The sequence below is a fragment of the Dama dama genome, chromosome 33 (genome assembly GCF_033118175.1).
Source record: "Dama dama isolate Ldn47 chromosome 33, ASM3311817v1, whole genome shotgun sequence".
NCBI classification, from domain to species: Eukaryota; Metazoa; Chordata; class Mammalia; order Artiodactyla; family Cervidae; genus Dama; species Dama dama.
Window position 1 is genome coordinate 57,347,313 of NC_083713.1, and position 21,822 is coordinate 57,369,134.

General features: G+C 37.0%; 1 protein-coding gene across 1 annotated transcript in view; it reads left to right on the top strand.

Annotated features, from left to right (window-relative positions):
• The window catches only part of LRP1B (LDL receptor related protein 1B), a 1,867,078-nt gene that overhangs the window by 1,078,318 nt on the left and 766,938 nt on the right, over nt 1-21,822 (top strand). Inside the window, exon 21 of the mRNA XM_061135390.1 lies at nt 16,532-16,714. Within this exon, the coding sequence (XP_060991373.1) occupies nt 16,532-16,714 (183 nt within the window). The remainder of the gene's footprint in view (nt 1-16,531; nt 16,715-21,822) is intronic.

Here is a 21,822-nt window from a genome sequence, read left to right on the forward strand (position 1 = left end):
GGACCATTATGACAGGGCCCAGCACAATGTGATTAGCAATGGCTAATGAATTGTGACTCAGAAGCAATGTATATTTTTTCCTATGCAGCACTGTGTGTGTGTATATGCTTAGTCATTCAGTCGAGTCCAACTCTTAGCAACCCCATGGACCCTGCCAGGCTCCTCTGTCCTTGGGATTCTCCAGGCAAGAATGCTGGAGTGGGCAGCCATTTCCTCCAGCAGGGGATCTTCCCAACCCAGGGACTGAACTCAGGTCTCCTGTAATTCTTTACCATCTGAGCCACCAGGGTATAACATTACTCTGATCCATTTTCTTATTGAACTGACTGCTTTCTAGATGAATCTAGTTTATGTCCTTGTATAATTGTGTTTTTAATGGGACAGTGGTAAAGAAAGAAGGCTCTAAAGTTTCATTGTTTGGGCTCAAATTTCATCCCTGCTGCTTATCATATGTATAACCACAGGCAAAGTTTCTGTTTCTGTGAAATGGTTTGCTCTCAACAAGCAGTTCTATTTATTTATGTTTAATTAGATGACAAGGTGCAGCTAGGCAATCCTTTTTTTCCCAACCCAGTTTTAATCCAATTTTATATAATTTGAAGTATAAGTAAAATTGAATGTCATATAAACTACCATTTACATGGAAGGTATATGGAATGGATGAAAAATAAATAGGGAAGTGTGAAATTGGTCTCCACACTCCTTTTAGAGTCTTCCACAAGAGTCAAGGAAAGCTCTTGAGTGTCTTCCATGAGAGGAAAAAAAAGTAGCACAAAGCATCATGTATGGTTTCTGAGATCTTTGATGAATTCCTAAAGTTTACCCATAAATCTCTTGAGTCTACACACACCAGAATAAGAGATCCAATCCTAGATAAATATGTATTTTTTGAAATAAAATGAGAAAGTTATGGACCTTAATAGATGAAATGTAAGCAAGAAGGCAATCTAAAGGAGAATTGACTCACCGTTTAGATTTGAATGTTTTATGATGGTATATAATATTTCCTTCTCCAGATGATATATTCATTGTAAAGGTGCTGTAATGTGGCTATTTGTGATGCCTCTTAATAGATAATGTACCAGTTCACAAAGGTTTAGGTATGGATAGTTTATGGGAGAAAAAAAGAAAAGACAGAAGGAAAGAAAAGTCTCAGGGAAATATCACTTTTGTATTTAAATTTATAAGATAAATGTTTATTTAGAATAATAGAGTGAATGAGTGTATTCACTTATGAAGCACAAATGGATAAATCAAACAATACCAAGCAAAGCAAAGCAAATCAAAGGCAAATACAGTTTTAAAATCCACAAACAGTAGCAACATGCTCTCTCCCTTCACAGATTATGCTTTCATCTGTGTGGTCATAACTTATTGTCAGCTGTAAATACCATTGAACTAAAATACTATGATTCTATATGTAAAGTTACCATATTCCTGGATCAGGAGAAGCAATCCATTCTCCACAAGCAGCAGTTTATATTTCACAAGTCTCTTTTTGAAATAGGTTTTTCTATTTAGATTTCTAAGTTTACATAATATTCTTGAGAATTTCCCATTAAGTCATTGAGTTAATTGTTGAGGAACATAACCCAAAAGAACTAGATCTTTGAAACCAAGTCCAAAATGTTTAAAAGAGGCACAGCATCACCCTCACAATAATTATTAGTGAAACATGCAATTCCTCCCATTAATACTGACATTTTTTAGTCAAAATTATCATTAAAAAAATAAGAGATGAGAGGAATTAATATATGGAATAGAATTTGGTATAGGTGATTTAATTTTATTTAGGCTAACAAAATGTTTCTAAAGTAGGTCATTTTAAATGTAAGATGTGTTATTTCTTCTCAAGATTGCTTTGTTTATTACTATTATGTTTATTTATGTAGCCCTCTGATCATTTACAGAAAGAATCTAAGTTATAACCTGGAAAATTTAAAGGCTATAAAGAGGACAGTCTCAAACAAAGGCAGGATGAGAATTAGTAATATAAATAAATCTGAGAGTGAGATCGGTCCAAGCAAATTCATATCATGAAAAATGATCCATAAATTTGGCACTAAATTTGTAAAAGCTATTGCAAACAGAGAGAGATGAATTTAGGGCTATTCACAAATATTCATAGAAATGACTCATAAAGAAGAAAAACTCATTCATACAAGAGTAAAATTAGTATTAATATTGAAGCAAGAGTCAAATAAAATCTTTCCTACAGTTTCTCAGAAGTAGATTGAAAAACAAAATGGAATTAGCAGTTGCCTCACTGCCCACCTCTACCAAGGAAAGAATATCCATTACAGGAAAAAATATATATATACTGTAAATGAGTATCTTTGTCTCTCCATTATAACAGGTGACCATTAATACAATTCAGCCCAGCTCTGTGTAAAACAGACAGTAGTTGTTACCTTGTGAGAGTGCTAACCTAAGAATCTTATGTTTTAAGGGTCTGGAAAAGCTAGCTTTTTATAGGAAATCTTTCAATTTTTAAAAAGGTCAATAGTACATTTACCAAATTAAACATACTGAGGCACAGATTCAATATGGGAGCTGCCAGTCTTCAACTCTTAATTTAAAGAATGTACAAAAAAAATCAATAGGCTATACCTTCCATCCTTTATTAATTATTTGGAATCACTGAGTGAAAATCACCTGAAGCTCACCTTTTGTATGTTATTTGTTGATCTCATATCACAAGTTATAAAATTCAGCTGAGCCAAAACTTGTTTAATTTTATTTTCATGGAAAGTTAAGTGCTAGGATAAATAACCAAAGGCCATTTGCAGTTGTATGGAAGTTGCTCCCTTCATCTCAGAATTACTTAGAGCGCTGAAAAAGCCTTCAAATTTCATTTGAATTGTCCTCATTTTTTTTCTTGAATACAAAATCACAGAGTTTTCAAGTTGCCTTTTTAAAGACCCCAAGTTTGAAATTGTCACAACTGACTGTTTTTGAAAGCAGCCTCAGCCTTCTTTAACACACTAATAGTTAACTCATGCTAAATAGGGCATTCTGCAGAAACTCAATTAAATATGGTAGGAAGTGGCTTTATCACATTCTATATATATTATCTAAATGTACACAGACTCTACCATCTTTATTGATTATGTCTTTGCACCCAAGTATTTCATTAAATTATGAAGATTTTCTATATACCAAGTCAAAATAATTTGGATGCCTAGGAAAATAGACAAAGAAAGTCTTTGTTTCTGAAAGAGACTTCAAGGCCAGTCTAAACTCTGCCCCTTCTCTTTAAATTATGTGTGATTATTATGTGTTCTTAGGAGTAGCTACTTTTGGAAATGAGGTTTTGGGTGAATTGGAACTCCTATTCTCTACCAACAGAACTTCCTTACTTTTACTTCAGTGGATATAATTTTTATCATTTTGTTGTTGTTGTCATTAGTTTAGCATGACTAGTTTAAGAATACTTGAGAAGTAGAAGCCTGTCCATTTCATGCATCTTTAAAATACTGTATCACCTGACATAGGTTGCTGAAAGTCTAAATAAATAAAAATGTTAGTGATGAATTATTCAGTATATATCACATAAAATAATTAAAAAAATTGTAAGGAGAATAATCATTTGCACATATCCAATTTATTCCTCCCAATGACCCTGAGGGAGCTCTACTTTCCAGGTGAACAAATAGAGATCTCAAAAGATTAAGTGGCTGGCTCAGTGATAGAAGTGTTATTATTACCTTTGACCTTAACTCAGTCTAATCTTAACTCATAACCACATGATCCTATTAGCCTGAAACTGACTCACTGACAGATATTTCTTCAATGAAGATGGATGGGTTTATTTAGGGTCAGTAGAAAATTGCAATATAGCGTCTGCGACTGTTGTCAGCAATGTGCAAATTCTCACATGGGAAGGGAAGGAGAACACTTTCATAGAAAGGAAAAGAAATTTGGGAGGGCTGTAGTAAAACAATAAAGGTCAAGGATTTTCATTGGCTGAATTCTTTCCTGGAAAGAAATGTCTTTATTCTCCTATTGGGCTCTACTATTATTGCAGGATATAAGAGCTCTCCCTCTGGTCTCTCAACTGTATTTAACTGAGGATTCTATTTATTATTATTATTTTTTACATTTTCATCCTTTGATTAAGGTCTTTTTCTGAAAGCATAACTGATCAACAGTCAGATTTTCTCGTTTCAGTGGCTTTTTTGCCCTTCAGTGTCAGGAAGGCCCATTTCTGGATGTAGTGTCTCAGATTAGAAACATAAGGTCACATGTGAGTAACAGGAGGGTCAGGAGAGAGAATTTTTTTTTTTAATCTAAAGTCCATATGTTTTCAAGATCCTGGACACTGCAGATTATCTGAATCTTTATGTCAGCATCAAAGATATCATTGGAAAGTTGTGTCTTTAGATAACACCTGCCTCAACATTCGGGGAAATCCTTACTTTCAGGTTATCAGATAATGTGCACATGCAGTCAGGGTTCAGAACCTTCGTTAGGGTTGCCACATGTCCAAGAGTCTATTCCTTAAAGTATGGTGGCACAAGGGCTGGTTAACAGGACTTAGTATGGTCTTTCTGGTGAGGTTGAGGAGAATGCTTCTGGCAGTATCTTTTCCAGTAGACAAAATCTCTAAGTTACAAGTCTTTTTCTCCCAAGGGCACACTGTGAAATGACTGCTTTGCCAAAACATGATTATTTTTAGTAAAAACAAGAAGTCCTTTGTAATACTAGAATATGTCTCCTTTTATCAGTTATGGATGAAATAAAAGCAGGAATCAAATACATAGGGCAACGTAGGACTATCTCAAAGGGTGAGAGTTTATGAATTCCAAAAAGGGTAGGTCTGACATTTAAAAGGACCTACGGCATGCTTTTGGCCAAGGTATTTAGACAACTTGTACAAATTTTGTTAGTTGGTAGCAATAAATGCTATAGTGTATTCAGCTAAACATGAGGATTGAGGGTTGTAAGCATAGTGAAAGTGGTGAAAAACCAGCCAAACATTACCGGCTTATCAAAGCATCTGGCCTTCAAAATGGATTCCCAGACTACTATGAAGTTTGAGAGGAATTTCTCCAGATAGGGGTAATCTTTCCCGAAAAGAGAGCTTCCCTTGTGGCTCAGCTGGTAAAGAACCCACCTGCAATGTGGGAGACCTGTGTTCAGTCCCTGGGTTGTGAAGGTCCCCTGGAGAATGGAAAGTCTACCCACTCCAGTATTCTGGCCTGGAGAATTCCATGGACTGTATTGTCCATGGGGTGGCAAAGAGTTGGACATGACTGAACAACTTGCATTTTCACTTCCCTAAAAGACTTGCCAATGTGCAAGATGTAAGAGATGCAGGTTCAGTCCCTGAGTTGGGAAGATCCTCTAGAGAAAGGCATGACAATCCACCCCAGTATTATTCCCTGGAGAATCCAATGGACAGAGAAGCCTAGTGAGTACAGTCCATAGGGTCGCAAAGAGTCAGACACAAATGAAGCAATTTAGGACAAAGAACGTTAGCTGAAGAAAATGCAGTAGCCGGTCTGCAGGGGAAGGCTTCAGTCCAGTGGAAAAATATGCAGACTGTGATGGAAACATATTTATATCCATGAGATGGAGGAAGTTTATGAAATCCATCTACTAGACTTTGAATGGTCCATTAGACACTTTAAAATATCTTGAAGCAGTACAAACAGTCTTCCATGGGGTGTACTTTGGACAACTAAGACAAGTGAGGTAGGCACTTTTTGCAGCCTTGTTAATATTTCCCCAACAATATTTATTCATCATTTTGTCAATAGACCATTGGTTTGGTGTATGTACTGTGATGAGAAGTGGGTTTTTTTAGAGTTTCTGGTAGGACTGAGTTATTTGATCCAAACCATACCTTCCTCTTTTTTCCAAGCAAACAATTGTCAAATTTCCAATCTTGTTTTTTCTTTTATTGAATCCAATTTTTGGGCTTCTATAGCCAGTTTTTTCTAAAGTATCATTTGAGGAAATATCCCTGCGGATAATGACAGAGGTTTGGCTGTTGTTGGTCCCTTTAAGGATAGGATTTCTTGTAGAAATATCAGCAAGGTGATTTCCCTTAATTTCCAGAGAGTCAAGTTTAACATGCCCCAGAATCTTAATAACAGCTAAAATGACTGGTAAAATTACTGTGCTCAATAATTTTGAACATAGGTACTGTTTTTAATTTTATTTCTACTGGAAATAAGGAAGGAACATTGCTTCCACTGCATTCCAAAATCATGAGGTACTCTGAAAGCATATCTCTATCAGCATAAATACTGGCTGTTTTGTCCTTGACTAAAGTACAGGCCCATGTAAGAGTAGGTAATTCAACGTACTGGGCCAAAGTATCCCTAGGTAAAGTTGCTGCCTTAACAATATCAAAAGGAGTTATAATAACATAATCAGCACGGGTATTTGTCATTGTCACCTTTTAAATAAGAACCATCATTGAGCCATGAGCAGTCAACATTATCCAATGGAGTTTCTTTCAGATCATTACATTACAGGGAGTCAGGAGGTTGTCTATCAACATTAACCAGTCATGAAGGACATTTTGGCGACAGAAGGGAGAAGAGTAGCCAGATTAAAGTTATCATGTAAAAGAGTTATGGAAGGACGGTTAACAAAGGGACATTTGGGGATATGAGGCAGCTAGCTGAGAAATGTTGAGTGTGATGAAAATTTGGGAGGACTTCTACTTCATGACACACAAAGGGAATTAAAGGACATTCCACAATTTTCTCAGTGGCCTTAACCAAAAGGGCAGTGGCTGCAATGATTCTCAGGCAAGGGAGGTATCCATGTGCCATGGGGTCCAGTTGCTGGCTATAATACCCTATGGGCAGATGGTGGTCCCTGAGTTTTGGGGTGAGTACCCCAAAGTTATTCCCTTTCTTATCACATATAAAAGAGTAAAAGGGAATCCAATAATTGGGATGCCCAAAGACAGGTGGATTCATCAAGCTCTCCTTTAGAGCCTTGAAAGCTATGTCATCCAGTTTTTCCCACAAAATTGGGTGAGGCTGTTACTCTTGACAAAAACATAAGAAATTTGGTTTTAAAACATAAGAAATGTGGAATTCAATTTCAACAATAAGCAACTGGCCTAAGAAAACCTTGAAGTTGTCCTTAGTTTGGGATTTTAGGTGTCCTAAGTTCCATGAAGTGTATCTAGATCTAGGTGTAGCCCTTGTTCTGATACTGGATGGCCAAAATATTGAACCAGGGTTTGGGCAAACTATAATAGTTTTTCTTTGGCAACCTTAAGTCCCGTTAAGGCTAAAAGCTTTATTAAGTGCATGCTGCCTTCCTGAGAAAGAGGCTTGAGAAGGAGGGCAAAGGAGTAAATCACATATCGCAGCAAAGTAAAACCCTTGGAGAACTTTATAGCATTCATATCAGCCTTCAGGATTTGTAGAAAATAAGGACTCAATACAACTCTGAGGCATTACTGTCCAGGTGATTTATTTTTTCTTCTCAACCAAAGGCAAAGAAGTATTGGCTATCTTCGTCAGCTAGAATACTAAAGAATGCACTGTGAAAATTAGTGACAGTGAAGAGCTTTATTCTGCTGGAAATGGATGATAGTACCCCATGAGAGGAATAATGAGGTATTGAAGGATAACAGTGTTGTTTACTACTCCACCTTTGGAACTTTGTTTTTCTCACTGGTAAAATGGAATGTTACAGGGGCTAGAGCAGTGATAATGAGGCCTTGAGCCTGTATTCTTCCATTATTGGCTTTATGCCTTGAAGGTTTACCTATAAGGTATTGATTAATTCTGGGAAGAAGTTTTGAGGATTCTGTTTTAAATTTTGATGGGATACTCTATGAATTTTGTAAACATCAGTTGGAGGTTTTGCCCTTAAAAAAAGTGGTAGCTGATTCAATAGGGACAAATGATCAATATTTCCAGAATCAGGTCTGGTACTATCAGAGACAGAACAAATAAAAGATGTAAAAGAATCATTTAATTTACTTGGTTGGTTCTTTGATGACACTGTCAATTTCTGGAATTATTTTCCCCGTTTGGAAGTAAGAAATTCTGGCATACTTGTATGAGAAGTTTCAGCCTGATAAATGGATAGGGGCTTGCTTACTTACAGCCAAATAAATGAATAGGTGGCTCAGTGGTAAAGAATCCACCTGCCAAGGCAGGAAACATGAGTTTGATGCCTGTTGGGAAGATCAACTGGAGAAGGAAATGGCAACCCGCTCCAGTATTTCTTGCCTGAGAAATCTTATGGACAGGGGAGCCTGGCAGGCTATATTAAATGGGGTCACAAAGAGGTGGACATGGCGTAGAGACCACAAAACAACAAGAGGAACTAAGGAGAAAAGGGTGTGTATCTCTTAAAGGTCTAAACAGAAGAGAATATGTTCAGAACTTCTTGAGGTTCATTAGAGATTCTCACTATTTGAGATATTTTATTACTCCAAAGCAGAGCTGTTTTATGGTGGTGAGTTTGAGATCTGAGAGTATGATATCAAATAGGACTGGAAGATAGATTTCCTCTCATTGGAAAAATGTTTCTCCAAGGTAATAAAGAGGGAGGATTGGGAAGAAGCCCTCTAGTTCCAGAGAGACCCACCACTGAGAACTGTTGTATGTTGGAAAGCTGGTTAAGGGGTTTAAGGTATCTTCAGCGCTTACATTTGTAACAATCTATTTTCTAATGTCCTAGTTCTGTGCAATAATAACAAAAAACTAAAAGGATTTTGGTTTTGTCTAGGAAATTTCATTTGTTGGAATTGACAATTATAACAATTTTTATGGTCTTCCTTTGAGGAGATTCATATAGAGTAAAAGGAAGCCATTTTGTCAGATTGAATAAATCTGAAGTGAACATAGTTTCCCATTTCATCCCATCAACTAAAAAAGATGCACAATGTGAGAGTTGCAAATTCAGTTTTGTTTGGGACAAAATGAGGACTGCAGCCTGGGAGACAGGATCTCAGCTCTGAGAGACTACTCCAAAGAGGCATTGGGGGAGGTCAATATATAATATTTTGGTGAAGGGGGCATTCAATGCATTCAAGCACATATTTTAATAAATATTTTCTGCTAGTCATGAGGAAAGAATGAAGGTATGGAACCAAAGCAAAAACAATACCCATTTGTGGATGTGATTGGTAATAGAAGCAAGGTCCGAGGCTGTAAAGAGCAATATTCATAGAAACCTGGAATTCTAGGTCCATGAATCAAGGCAAATGGGAAGTGTCAAACAGGAGATGCATGGTGAACGTTGACATTCTAGGAATCAGCGAACTAAAATGGACTAGAATGGGTGATTTTAACTCAGATGGCCGTTATATCTACTACTGTGGGCAGGAATCCCTTAGAAGAAATGGAGTAGCCATCATGGTCAACAAGAGAGTCTGAAATGCACTACTTGGATACAATCTCAAAAATGACAGAATGATCTCTGTTCGTTTCCAAGGCAAACCATTCAATATCATGGTAATCCAAGCCTATGCTCCAACCAGTAATGCTGAAGAAGCTGAAGTTGAATGGTTCTATGAAGACCTACAAGACCTTTTAGAACTTGCAGCCAAAAAAGATGTCCTTTTCATTATAGGGGACTGGGATGCAAAAGTAGGAAATCAAGAAACACCAGAAGTAACAGGCAAATTTAGCCTTGGAGTACAGAATGAAGCAGGGTGAAGACTAATAGAATTTTGCAAAGAGAACACACTGGTCACAGCAAACACCCTCTTCCAACAGCACAAGAGAAGACTCTACAAGAAGGTCAACACTGAAATCAGATTGATCATATCCTTTGCAGCCAAAGATGGAGAAGCTCTATACAGTCAGCAAAAATAAGACTGGGAACTGACTGTGGCTCAGATCAGAACTCCTTATTGCCAAATTCAGACTTAAATTGAAGAAAATAGGGAAAACCACTAGACCATTCAGGTATGACCTAAATCAAATCCCTTATGAATATACAGTGGAAGTGAGAAATAGATTTAAGGGACTAGATCTGATAGACAGAGTGCCTGATGAACTATGGATGGAGGTTTGTGACATTGTACAGGAAACAGGGATCAAGACCATCCCCATGGAAAAGAAATGCAAAAAAGCAAAACAGCTGTCTGAGGAGGCCTTACAAATAGCTATGAAAAGAAGAGAAGTGAAAAGCAAAGGAGAAAAGGAAAGATATTCCCATTTGAATGCAGAGTTCCAAAGAATAGCAAGGAGAGATAAGAAAGCCTTCCTCAGCTATCAATGCAAAGAAATAGAGGAAAACAACAGAATGAGAAAGTCTAGAGATCTCTTCAAGAAAATTAGAGATACCAAGGGAACATATCATGCAAAGATGGGCTCAAAAAAGGACAGAAATGGTGGGAACTTAACAGAAGCAGAATATATTAAGAAGAGGTGGAAAGAATACACAGAAGAACTATACAAAAAAGATCTTCACAACCCAGATAATCACAATGGTGTGATCACTTATGTAGAGTGTGACATCCTGGAATGCTGTGAAAGTGCTGCACTCAATATGCCAGCAAATTTGGAAAACTCAGCAGTGGCCACAAGACTGGAAAAGATCAGTTTTCATTCCAACCCCAAAGAAAGGTTATGCCAAAGAAAGCTCAAACTACCGCACAGTCACACTCATCTCACATGCTAGAAAAGTAATGCTCAAAATTCTCCAAGCAAGGCTTCAGCAATACATGAACTGTTAACTTCCAGATGTTCAACCTGATTTTAGAAAAGGCAGAGGATCCAGAGATCAAATGACAACTTCTGCTGGAACATCAAAAAAGCAAGAGAGTTCCAGAAAAAACATTTATTGCTGCTTTATTGACTATGCCAAAGCCTTTGACTCTGTGGATCACAATAAACCATGGAAAACTCTGAAATAGATGGGAATACCAGACTACCTGACCTGCTCTTGAGAAACCTATATGCAGGTCAGGAAGCAACAGTTGGAACTGGACATGGACAACAGACTGGTTCCAAGGAGTAGTAGGAAAAGGAGTACGTCAAAGCTGTATATTGTCACCCTGCTTATTTAACTTATATGCAGAGTACATCATGGGGAATGCTGGGCTGGATGAAGCACAAGCTGGAAACAAGATTGCTGGGAGAAATAGCAATAACCTCAGATATGCAGATGACACCACCCTTATGGCAGAAAGTGAAGAATAACTAAAGAGCCTCTTGATGAAAGTGAAAGAGGAGAGTGAAAAAGTTGGTTTAAAGCCCAACATTCAGAAAACTAAGATCATGGTATCTGGCCCCATCACTTCATGGGAAATAGATGGGAAAACAGTGGAAACAGTGTCAGACTTTATTTTTTGGGCTCCAAAATCACTGCAGATGGTGATTACAGCCATGAAATTAAAACACGCTTACTCCTTGAAAAGAAAGTTATGACCAACCTAGACAGCATATTAAAGAGCAGAGACATTACTTTGCCAACAAAGGTCCGTCTAGTCAAGGCTATGGTTTTTCCAGTGGTCATGTATGGATGTGAGAGTTGGACTGTGAAGAAAGCTGAGCGCCAAAAAATAGATGCTTTTGACTGTGGTGATGGAGAAGATTCTTGAGTCCCTTGGACTGCAAGGAGATCCAACCAGTCCATCCTAAAGGAGATCAGTCTTGGGTATTCATTGGAAGGACTGAGGCTGAAGCTGAAACTCCAGTACTTTGGCCACCTCATGCGAAGAGTTGACTCATTGGAAAAGACCCTGATGCTGGGAGGCATTAGGGGCAGGAGAAGGGGACTACAGAGGATGAGATGGTTGGATGACATCACCTACTGGATGGACATGAGTTTGAGTAAACTCCGGGAGTTGGTGATGGACAGGGAGGCCTGGCGTGCTGCGATTCATGGGGCTTCAAAGAGTCAGACATTATTGAGCGACTGAACTGAACTGAACTGAACTGAGTCATGAGGAGCTGATGTTACCGGAAGGTCTTTTCTAGATATGAGAATAAGCAAGGATTGGGATCGTGAAATCAGTTTAACTGAAAATACCTATTTCTATAAAACCTGTTCCACCAGTTTCCCTGAAGCTGTGAATTCCTCACTCTCCACCCTGAACTCCCTTTAGGGCTGCAACAGGTCAACAGCTGCGGTAGCACAGAGTTCCGATTTCATAGAGGCTGATGGGCAATTTCCTTGGCAAGCGCCAATTTGTAGTTGACAATTGTGATACTTCTTACTAGAAGGAAGAGATCTCATTTCAATCCATAATTAATATATAGTAAAAGCTATTGAAGTTAATCAACATTTGAAGGAAGATCAGAATTTTCTTTAAAAACAGCCTGAAGTCAGTTGTGATTTTTATGAACAGGTTGATCAGAATCTGTGTGCAAGCCTGAATTTTGTTCCAATCCACAGGCTTTGGAAAAGCCATAGGCATTACTTGGTGAAGTTGCTTAGCAAGTTTCTGAACCGGATCACATAATAAGATAGCAGATTGTTCTATTTGTAATCCTGAGCATGTTTTAAGATTTTCTCAATCAGCAGTTTTCACCCAATGCTGGGCCTGGCCTTCACTGATGAGCAGATGAACTAGCTGATATAAGTTAGAGAAACCAGGTTTGTAAGTTTGAATGGCTATATTAAATTCCTCAGCAAAAGTGTGAGGATGTTTGTTTACTTTGGGAAAGTCTTTGACTATACCTCACAGCTCAGCTTTAGTCCAGGGAATATAAGATATTAAAGATTTAGCCTCTGGATCCTCAAAAGGCTTATTTGAAAGAAGCATGTTCTGACAAGTTCAGAAGAAAAGAGAATGGGGAGAGTTTCAGAGATAAAGGGAAATTTGTCCGGAGAATGTGTATAGGGGGATTGAAAGTATAGTGGAGGCATAGAAAGGAAGGAGGAAGATAGCACCAAAGGTCGAGCCTAAGACAAGCCGAGGAAGAAGGGCCTTGGGGCTTTGAGAGTTGCTTTATCTTGCTTTAATCATTTGTTTTCCTGGGTAAATTTTAAAATCTTATTTTGCAGACAGGCGATTTTAGACTTCTGATAATGGGAAGCCTCAAAACGCCAATTGAAATAAGAATTCCACTCAATTTTAGAAAAATTTAAGCTATTGTAGCCCAATTGGGTTTTAAGGAAATTAAATTTTGTGATTTCAGGAGTTACCTGTAATGGTCATTCATATTTTAACGTGCCTTAGGTCAGGTTGGTCCATTTATTTAGAAATGCCTCTGAGGAACCCTGGTAGCTCAGCTGGTAGAGAATCTGCCTGCAGTGCAAGAGACCATGGTTTGATTCCTGGGTCAGGAAGATCCTCTGGAGAAGGGTTAGGCTACTCACTCCAGTATTTTTGCTTGGAGGTTTTCATGGACAGAGGAGCCTGGCAGGCTACAGTCCAAGGGGTTGCAAAGAGTCGGACATGACTGTGTGACTTTCACATCACATGAGGAAGGACCATGGGTTTTAAACTTCAAATTGGCCTGAATCCCTGTAAGAATTAGGGGAGGCAAGGCTTAAAATACTTAGATAAGTGGGTTGATTCTATTTCCTTGAGGTTTTTCCTCTAGAGTAAAGAACCTGTTTCAAACAGCTTTAACAGCTTGCAGCACAAATGGTTCAATTCAGACAGCTTGCAAGACAATCCCAGCCAATTCAAAGGAAACAGCTTAAAGGATCCAGGCTAAAGGCTTTTTCAGACAGTTTCCAGAGAATAGTCTTTTCAAAAGAATAGGCCAAAGGCTGAGAATCCTGGCACGTTGCAGAGAACCCCTGTTTTCAAAGGAATGGGCCGAAGGTTAGCCAGCTTCAGAAGAAGCAGCCCCTGTTCTGAAGGGAATAGGCCAGTTTCAGCGCCACAGTCTGATATTGAAATCAGACCCACATACAAAACACATACAAAACAAAGCCTTAACCAGAAAGATGAAAACTTTGAGCAGGTTCTGAATAAAGCCTGGCGAGCTTCTCATGAGAAAAGAGTGTGAGTTTGGATCCAAGAGAAACACTTGCCGTTAAACTCCAGGGTCAGCAGGAAAAGCAGTGAGCAACAAAAAGGTCCCATTGTGGGTACTACACCTCTATGTTCACCGGTCCAGGAGTCATCAGGCGTCTCCTCTGGTCCTTGCAAGGGCCACCAAAATGTTGACCTAAAACAAATTGAGTGTGAGATATTTCTCCGGCAAAGATGTTTATTTGGGATCAGTAACAAATTGCAATTTGGATTCCGCAGCCATGGTAAGCCACTTGCAGGTTCCCTTGTTGCAAGGAATAGAGATGCTTTTATAGAGAGAAAAGAAAGTTGGGAGGGCTGAAGTAAACAACGGGTCCATGGCTTTTCCTTGGCTGAGTTCTCCCTAGGAAAGACGAGTCTTCTTCCTATTAGGCTCTCCTGTAGCTGCAAGGTGTGCGACATCTCCCTTTTGATCTCCCAAATCTAGTTATTTGAAGTTTCTGTTTATTTGTATTTTTATAATTCCTACCAAATCAGCTCATTAGGTAAGCAGCAACTCACCTGCACTTGCTTAAATTTATAATGATGCAGGATAATTGTTGTTATAAATATAAATTAATAGCTGGCTATATTTCCCAGGCAAGAATTCTGGAGTGGGTTGCCATTTCCTTCTCTGGGGGATCTTCCTAACCCAGGAATTGAACCCTGTGTCTCCTGCATTGGCTGACTGATTCTTTACCACTGAGCTACCAGAGTGGCCATAGCTACATGAAAGACACAATGAATTTGGTACATTAAAATCTTTGGTCTAATACATACGCCATGTTTTGTTTATACATGGACCAGCTGATAGATATTTGAGTTCTTTCTATTGTTATTTTGAAGAATGCTGCTATGAACATTTGTGTACAAATCTTTGTGTAGACATATATTTTCATTTCACTTAAGAAAACCCATAAGAGTAGAATTCCTGGGTTGTATAGTAGGTGTACATTTACATTTTTAAAACACGGACAAACTGTTTTCCAGGAGAGCACTAGTTTGCACTTCCACTAGCAATGTATGAGAGTCCCACTTGTACCATATCTTTACAAACAATTCACATTTCAGCCTTTTTAAGAAATTCTAATATGTGTATAGAAGCATCTTACTGTGGTTTTAATTTGTATTTTCCTATTGATCAATCAAATTGGCCATTATTGTTAACACTCTATGTAGATCTTTATTCTGTTCCTTAAAATTGAATTATTTCCTTATTGAGTTGTAAAAGTTCTTAATTAGATGTGGACAGAAGTCCTTGTCAGGTATATGCTTTGCAATTTTTTTTTCCTAAGCTGTATATTGCCTTTTCATTTTCTTAATTATTTCAACAAGCAAAAGATTTTAATTTTCTGAAGTCTATTTATCACTTTTTAAATTTGTGGTTCATACTTTTTGTGTGTTGTCCCAAGGTCACAAAGGTTCTTCTCCTCTGCTTTATTTTATACAATATATGTGTTTTGCTCTTACATTTAGGTCTGTGATCTATAGTGAATTAATATTGGTATATGGTGTTAAGATCAAAGTTCAATTCTTTTCCTTGTGGATATACAGTTATTCCAAACTAGGATAATATTTACTAAAATTTTTCTTTTACAATAATATTGGAAGATTCTGTTTATTATATCTCATAATATTAGATATTAATGCATAATATGCTGATTACAGTCATATTTTCCATTATTATTCTGTTAAAACATATATTGGACTTCCCTAGTGACTCAGATGGTAGGGGATCTTCCCGCAATGTGGGAGGCCCAGGTTTGGTCCCTGCATATGGAAGATTCCTTGGAGAAGGAAATGGCTACCCAGTCTAGTATTCTTACCTGTAGAATTCCGTGGACAGAGTAGCCTGACAGGCTAAATACACCTAACATTTATCTTTTCTTATTCTTGTTGATGCTTACCTACAAAATATAGCCTATAATTTTAGTCATCAGTTTTTGAGTAATAGTGTTTTCTAGGCATTGTATGAATTATTAATTGACAAATTGAATTTGAGTGCAGAGTGCCTCATTAAATTCTTTTGTGTCTGTTCTTATTTCTAAACTGAAATCTTATGTCCTGATTTTTTTTTTTTTTTTTTAATTTTCTTGTGGTTTTGGTTTTCTAAATTTTGGATATTATTCTTCAAAGATTTTATTAAAATGCTGTTCTTATTTTTTTAGTTATTTACCTGTTACCAGAATGAAATAAATAATCTAAAGAAATGTCAAAGATGAAGGGAAGTCTAAACATTTAGAGTAGAATGTGAAATCTTTTTTATGTGCTATAAAGAAAATCCCTTCAAAAATCCCATTGTTAAGATACTAATTAAAATTATAACAGACTATCCACATTATAGTATAGCTCTTTCGCTTTTTCCTAATGTTCATGACACTTTCAGGTATTCCATGGGCAAGAAACATTTTCTCTAATTATTAAAGTTTCTAAAACAAATTTGGAAATACTAAAGAGCATTGCAGCAATTAGACAACTAAACTAAAAATATATTCTCTTTAGCATCATTATAATGCCTGAAGAAAGAAAAAAAAAATTGAAAAAAAATTATCAAGTAAAATCATAATTTCTCTCTTGTCTCTCTCCCCCTCCCCCCAATGTCTCTCCCTCATTTCAATATTTAAGAGATTCATTCTCCTGCTGGTTGTAATGCGAATGAATTTCAGTGTCATCCTGATGGAAATTGCATCCCTGATGTGTGGCACTGTGATGGGGAAAAAGATTGTGAGGATGGTAGTGATGAAAAAGGCTGCAATGGTACCTTACGATTGTGTGACCACAAAACCAAGTTTTCCTGTCGGAGTACAGGTAAGCAGAACACTGGGTTCTACGTATACCTTGGGCTTGCTTCCTTAATGCAGGTTTCTTTTGGGCCCTTCTCAATCCATACTTTACCTTTATAAAAAGTACCCTTGTGTTTCTACTATATTTGCTGACATTCTATACATGACAGTAGTAATAGCTAATATTCACTGAGAATTGTCTGTGGACTTGGCACAGTTCTAAGAATGTTCTCTGTGTGAACTCATTTCAACATTCTAAATTACAATGAGAAAACTGAGCCCCAGAGAAGTTTGTAACTTGCTCAAGTCAAAAAGTCAAAAGAAGCTTTAACTGGCTGGTACCCAGAACCATCATGGAAGAACTGGGATTTGAAACCAGGCAATCTGGGCTTCCCTGATGGCTCAGACAGTAAAAAATCTGCCTGCAATATAGGAGATGGGTTCGATCCCTGGGTCAGGAAGATCCCCTGGAGAAGGGAATGGCAACCCACTCCAGTATTCTTGCCTGGAGAATTCCATGACAGAAGAGCCTGGTGGGTTACAATCCATGGGGTCACAAAGGGTCTGACACAACAAACACTAATCTGAATTCAGGCTCTGGAATTTCACAGTCCAGAAAGAGACCTGTGTGCTGAAACCATGGGCATCATTCTCCTTCTCATAGATGAAACTTCACCATGAAAGTGAAAGAAGATGACTCAAAAAAGGTCAAGTAATATGCATTTATTTTCAACTAGTTTTATAAATTTTACTGTGCTGTTGCTAGCCTCTGTTAAGATGAAAGTAATGACTCCTCACAGTAAACCAAGCTGAGCTCTATGTGTTATATTTTTAAGAGTCAGGTGACTCCTCTCAATTATTATACAAAGATTCTTAGTTTGGGGTTCTTGGCTAATGGAATGTGGCTTTGAGTTTAGAAATTATACTTTTGGAATATTTTATATTAATAAAAATTAATGAATAACATTAAATGAGTGAACTCTGCATTCAAATGGGTATATCTTTCCTTTTCTCCTTGCCTTTAGCTTCTCTTCTTTTCTCAGTTATGTGTAAGGCCTCCTCTGAAAACCATTTTGTATTTTTTGCATTTCTTTTTCTTGGGGATGGTTTTGATCACTGCCTCTTATACAATGTCACAAACCTCCATCCATAGTTCCTCAGGCACTCTATCAGATCTAATCCCTTGAATCTGTTTGTCACTTCCACTGTATAATCGTAAGGGATTTGATTTAGGTCATACCTGAAAGGTCTAGTGGTTTTCCCTACTTTCTTCAATTTAAGTCTGAATTTGGCTGAGATCTGAAGAATTGATGCTTTTGGACTGTGGTGTTGCAGAAGACTCTTGAGAGTCCCTTGGACTGCAAGGAGATCCGACCAGTCCATCCTAAAGGAAATCAGTCCTGAATTGGAAGGACTGATGCTGAAGCTGAAACTCCAATACTTTGGCCACCTGATGTGAAGAACTGACTCGTTGGAAAAAACCCTCATGCTGGGAAAGATTGGAGATGAGAGGAGAAGGAGATGACAGAAGATGAGATGGTTGGATGGCATCACTGACTCAATGGACATGAGTTTGAGTAAGCTCTTGAGAGTTGCTGATGGACACGGAAGCCTGGAATGCTGTAGTCCTTGGGGGTCTCAGAGTCAGACGTGACTGAACAACTGAACTGAAATGAGTGAATGATTGATTAATTTAATAAGCAAGTTTTAACTTAACAAGATAATTCTGATGCCAAAGAGCCAATTATTTGACTCAGGTGAACATTATTCTAAGTGTTTGTAGTGAGTATACTTTCTCCTGTTGCTTCTGTCATTTGCTTGATTGAGTTAATGCTGAAATATATCAGATAACAGTCTTTATTGGGTATATGACTAAGAAACTGTCAAGGCTATAGGAAAACATAATATAAATTTACTTAGAAAATCCTGAACTGAAACTAACTGAATACACTATCAAGATTTAGGAGTGAAAAACATAAAAGCAGCCTGAAATTTCCTTATAAGGAAATTATAAATGCCTTCATAATAAAGAAATAAATTATAAATGCCTTCATAATAAAGTAGTTTCTAAAAGGTGTATGTTAGTAAAAACTGCTTTGAACTATGACAAAAAATATGGAGAGAAAACGTAATAAATAACACCATTAAGTAAATTTAATAGGAAATTCCAATTGATTGTGATTTATCTTATATGAGTTTTGATATTTTGCAATGAGCTCTTATGAAATAGCTTTTTCTGAATATGATTCAACTTAAGAATAAATCCGTGTTATGATGAGGATGGCTAATGTAGGGAGGAAACAATCTTTTCCTCTATCCACAGAGGGAGAAGACAAAGGAAAAGTAATTTGAGTTTATAGGTATGGCAAATTGTGGAAAGGTAAATATATAGGAAAATTAATGGAAGATAAAAGCTAGTTAGTAACATTTATGTATCATATCTTCTTTATCCCTTTCTTGTACCACACCTTCTTTATCCCTTCCTCTGTGGATGGACATTTAAGTTGCTTCCATGTCCTGGCTGTTGTAAATAGTGTTGCAATGAACATTGGAGTGGATCTGTGTTCCTAAACTATGGTTTTCTCTGGATATATGCTGGGAGTGGGATTGCTGGCTCGTATAGTAGCTCTCTTTTTAGTATTTTTAAGGAACTTCCAAATTGTTCTCATAGTGGCTGTGCCAAGTAATGTTCCCACCAACAGTGTAGGAGGGTTTCCTTTTCTCCGCACCCTCTCCAGCATTTATTGTTTGTAAATTTGTTGATGTCTATTCTGACTGATGAGAGGTGATCAATACCTCATTGTTGTTTTGATTTGCATTTTTCTAATACTTAGTGATTTTGAGGAGCTTTTCATGTGTTTGTTGGCCATCTGTATGACTTTGGAGAAATGTCTAGGTCTTCCACTCTGTTTTCAATGGGTTGCTTGTTTTTTTCCATTGGGTTGTCTGAAGGTTGCTTCATCTACAATTTTTTTTTTTCCAAGTTATCAGGTTGTCTTTTTGCTTTATTCCCAATTTTCTTTGCTATTCAACTTTTTTTTAAGATTAATTAGGTCGCATTTGTTTAGTTTTTATTTCCAGTACCCTAGGCATGTATGCATGCTCAATTGCTAAGTTATGTCTGACTATTTGCGACCTTACAGACTGTAACCTGCCAGGCTCCTCTGTCCACGGGATTTTACAGGCAAGAATTCTGGAGTGGGTTACCATTTCCTCCTCCAGGATGTCTTCTCAACCCAGGTATCAGACCTGCATCTCCTGCATTTACAGGCAGATTGTTTACCGTCTGAGCTACCATGCATATGTATAACTGATTCACTGTGCTGTGCAGTAGAAACTAACACAGCATCATAAGGCAACTTTATTTCAGTATTTTTTTTAAATGACATTGAAACATGTTTTTTGGTAAATGACATTAAAACATGTGTAGATTCGTCTTGATATTGACTTTTCATCAGCCTCATGCCCCTAAAACTTTCCTGAAAAAGGGTTTTGTGGCAGTTCTCATTTCTCAAAAGTTTATATGGTAAATGTGGTATTACATGGTGACGATAGTTGTTAACACTGAATTTTATAACTGAAATTTACTAAGGGTGTGGAGCTTAAGTGTTCTCACAATAAATGAATGAAGAAGAAAAGAAGGAAGGAAGGAAGGAAGGGGAACTATGAAAGATAGTAATTAAACCATTGATCTGCTTCTAGTTTGATCTCTGACTTAAATTCAGTAAAGTGAAATTTGTCAAACTTCTTGAGACATAATAATTGGCAAATATATTATGAATATTTTTGAACATTGCAGATATTAAAGTGAACCAAAAATATAAATGAATATAAGCATTAGATTAAGAATATGTGCACATCTATAATCTTTTTTGATATTTTTAAATATAATTAAATTTTCAACTTTATGAACTAAATAAAAAAATTTTTCAAGATGTTGAGTTTAGAGTTCATGTTTATTTTTTTTTAAAACTTCTAAATGTTAGCTTAAGCATTTAAAGTTTTCAGGGCAACTAATTTATATTTGGCAGTTGCAATGGATTTTCATTTATGTATAAATTGCTGTCTACTAGTATAAAAATGTAGGTATATTAATGTTTCTTTATTTCAGTAAAGAACTATACTGTCCCACATTTGGTCTCTCAAATTTCAGACCAACAGCTTGCAGTAAGAGTAGACACTTCAACAAGAGAGGTTTGAACTACATCCCTTTAGGCAATTTAAAAAAAAATAAATATGTTGGAAACTTTTTTGGAGATTTGCAACAATTTGGAAAAAACTCATAGGGAAACCACATAGCCTAGAAATATTGAAAAATTTAAGAGATGCATATTATGAATGCATAAAATATATGTAGGTACTAGCCTATTTTACAATTACTATGATAAAATCTACACAAATCTATTATAAAAAGTTAAAATTTATCAAAACTCACACAAACACTTAACAGACCAGACATGGTGCTATTTTCAGTCAACAGAAGTATTAACGAACAATAAGATGCAGTATTAAATCACAACTGCAAAAAATAACTGTAGTACCTACAATAATAATTTTGTAGGTATGTCCTGTTACTATTTCAGTGAGTTCAACTGTTGCTAGTATCAGCTTCAAACACCATGTGACACTAATCATCTCCTCATCACCAGTTTGTCTCTCCAATATGTTGTATATTGCAAGAAAAAGTGATCTCTTGCAGTTCTTGCATATTTTTCAGTGTGTTTAGTTCAGTGCCATAAACCTTGAATAGCACCATGGAACCTATACAAAGTGCCACTGGTGATACTGGAAGTGCTCCCAAGAAGCAAGAGAAAAGTTGTGGCATTGCAGGAAGTTGAGTTGCTTGATATGTACTGTAGATTAAAGTCTGCAGCTGCAGTTTCCCACTATTTTAAGGTAATGAATCTGCCATAAGGACAACTGTTTAAAAAAAAAAAAAAAAAGGAAGAAGGAAAAGGAAATTTGTGAAACCATTACTACAGCTATGCCAGCAGGTGTAAAAACCTTGCACTTTTTCTGAATTATCTTTTTATCTTGTATTGCAAATGCAGCTTTCATATGACTGCAGCATTGCTATAAGAAAGTCATGCCTAAAGATTCCAATATGATTCGGAAGAAAGCAAAATCATTATA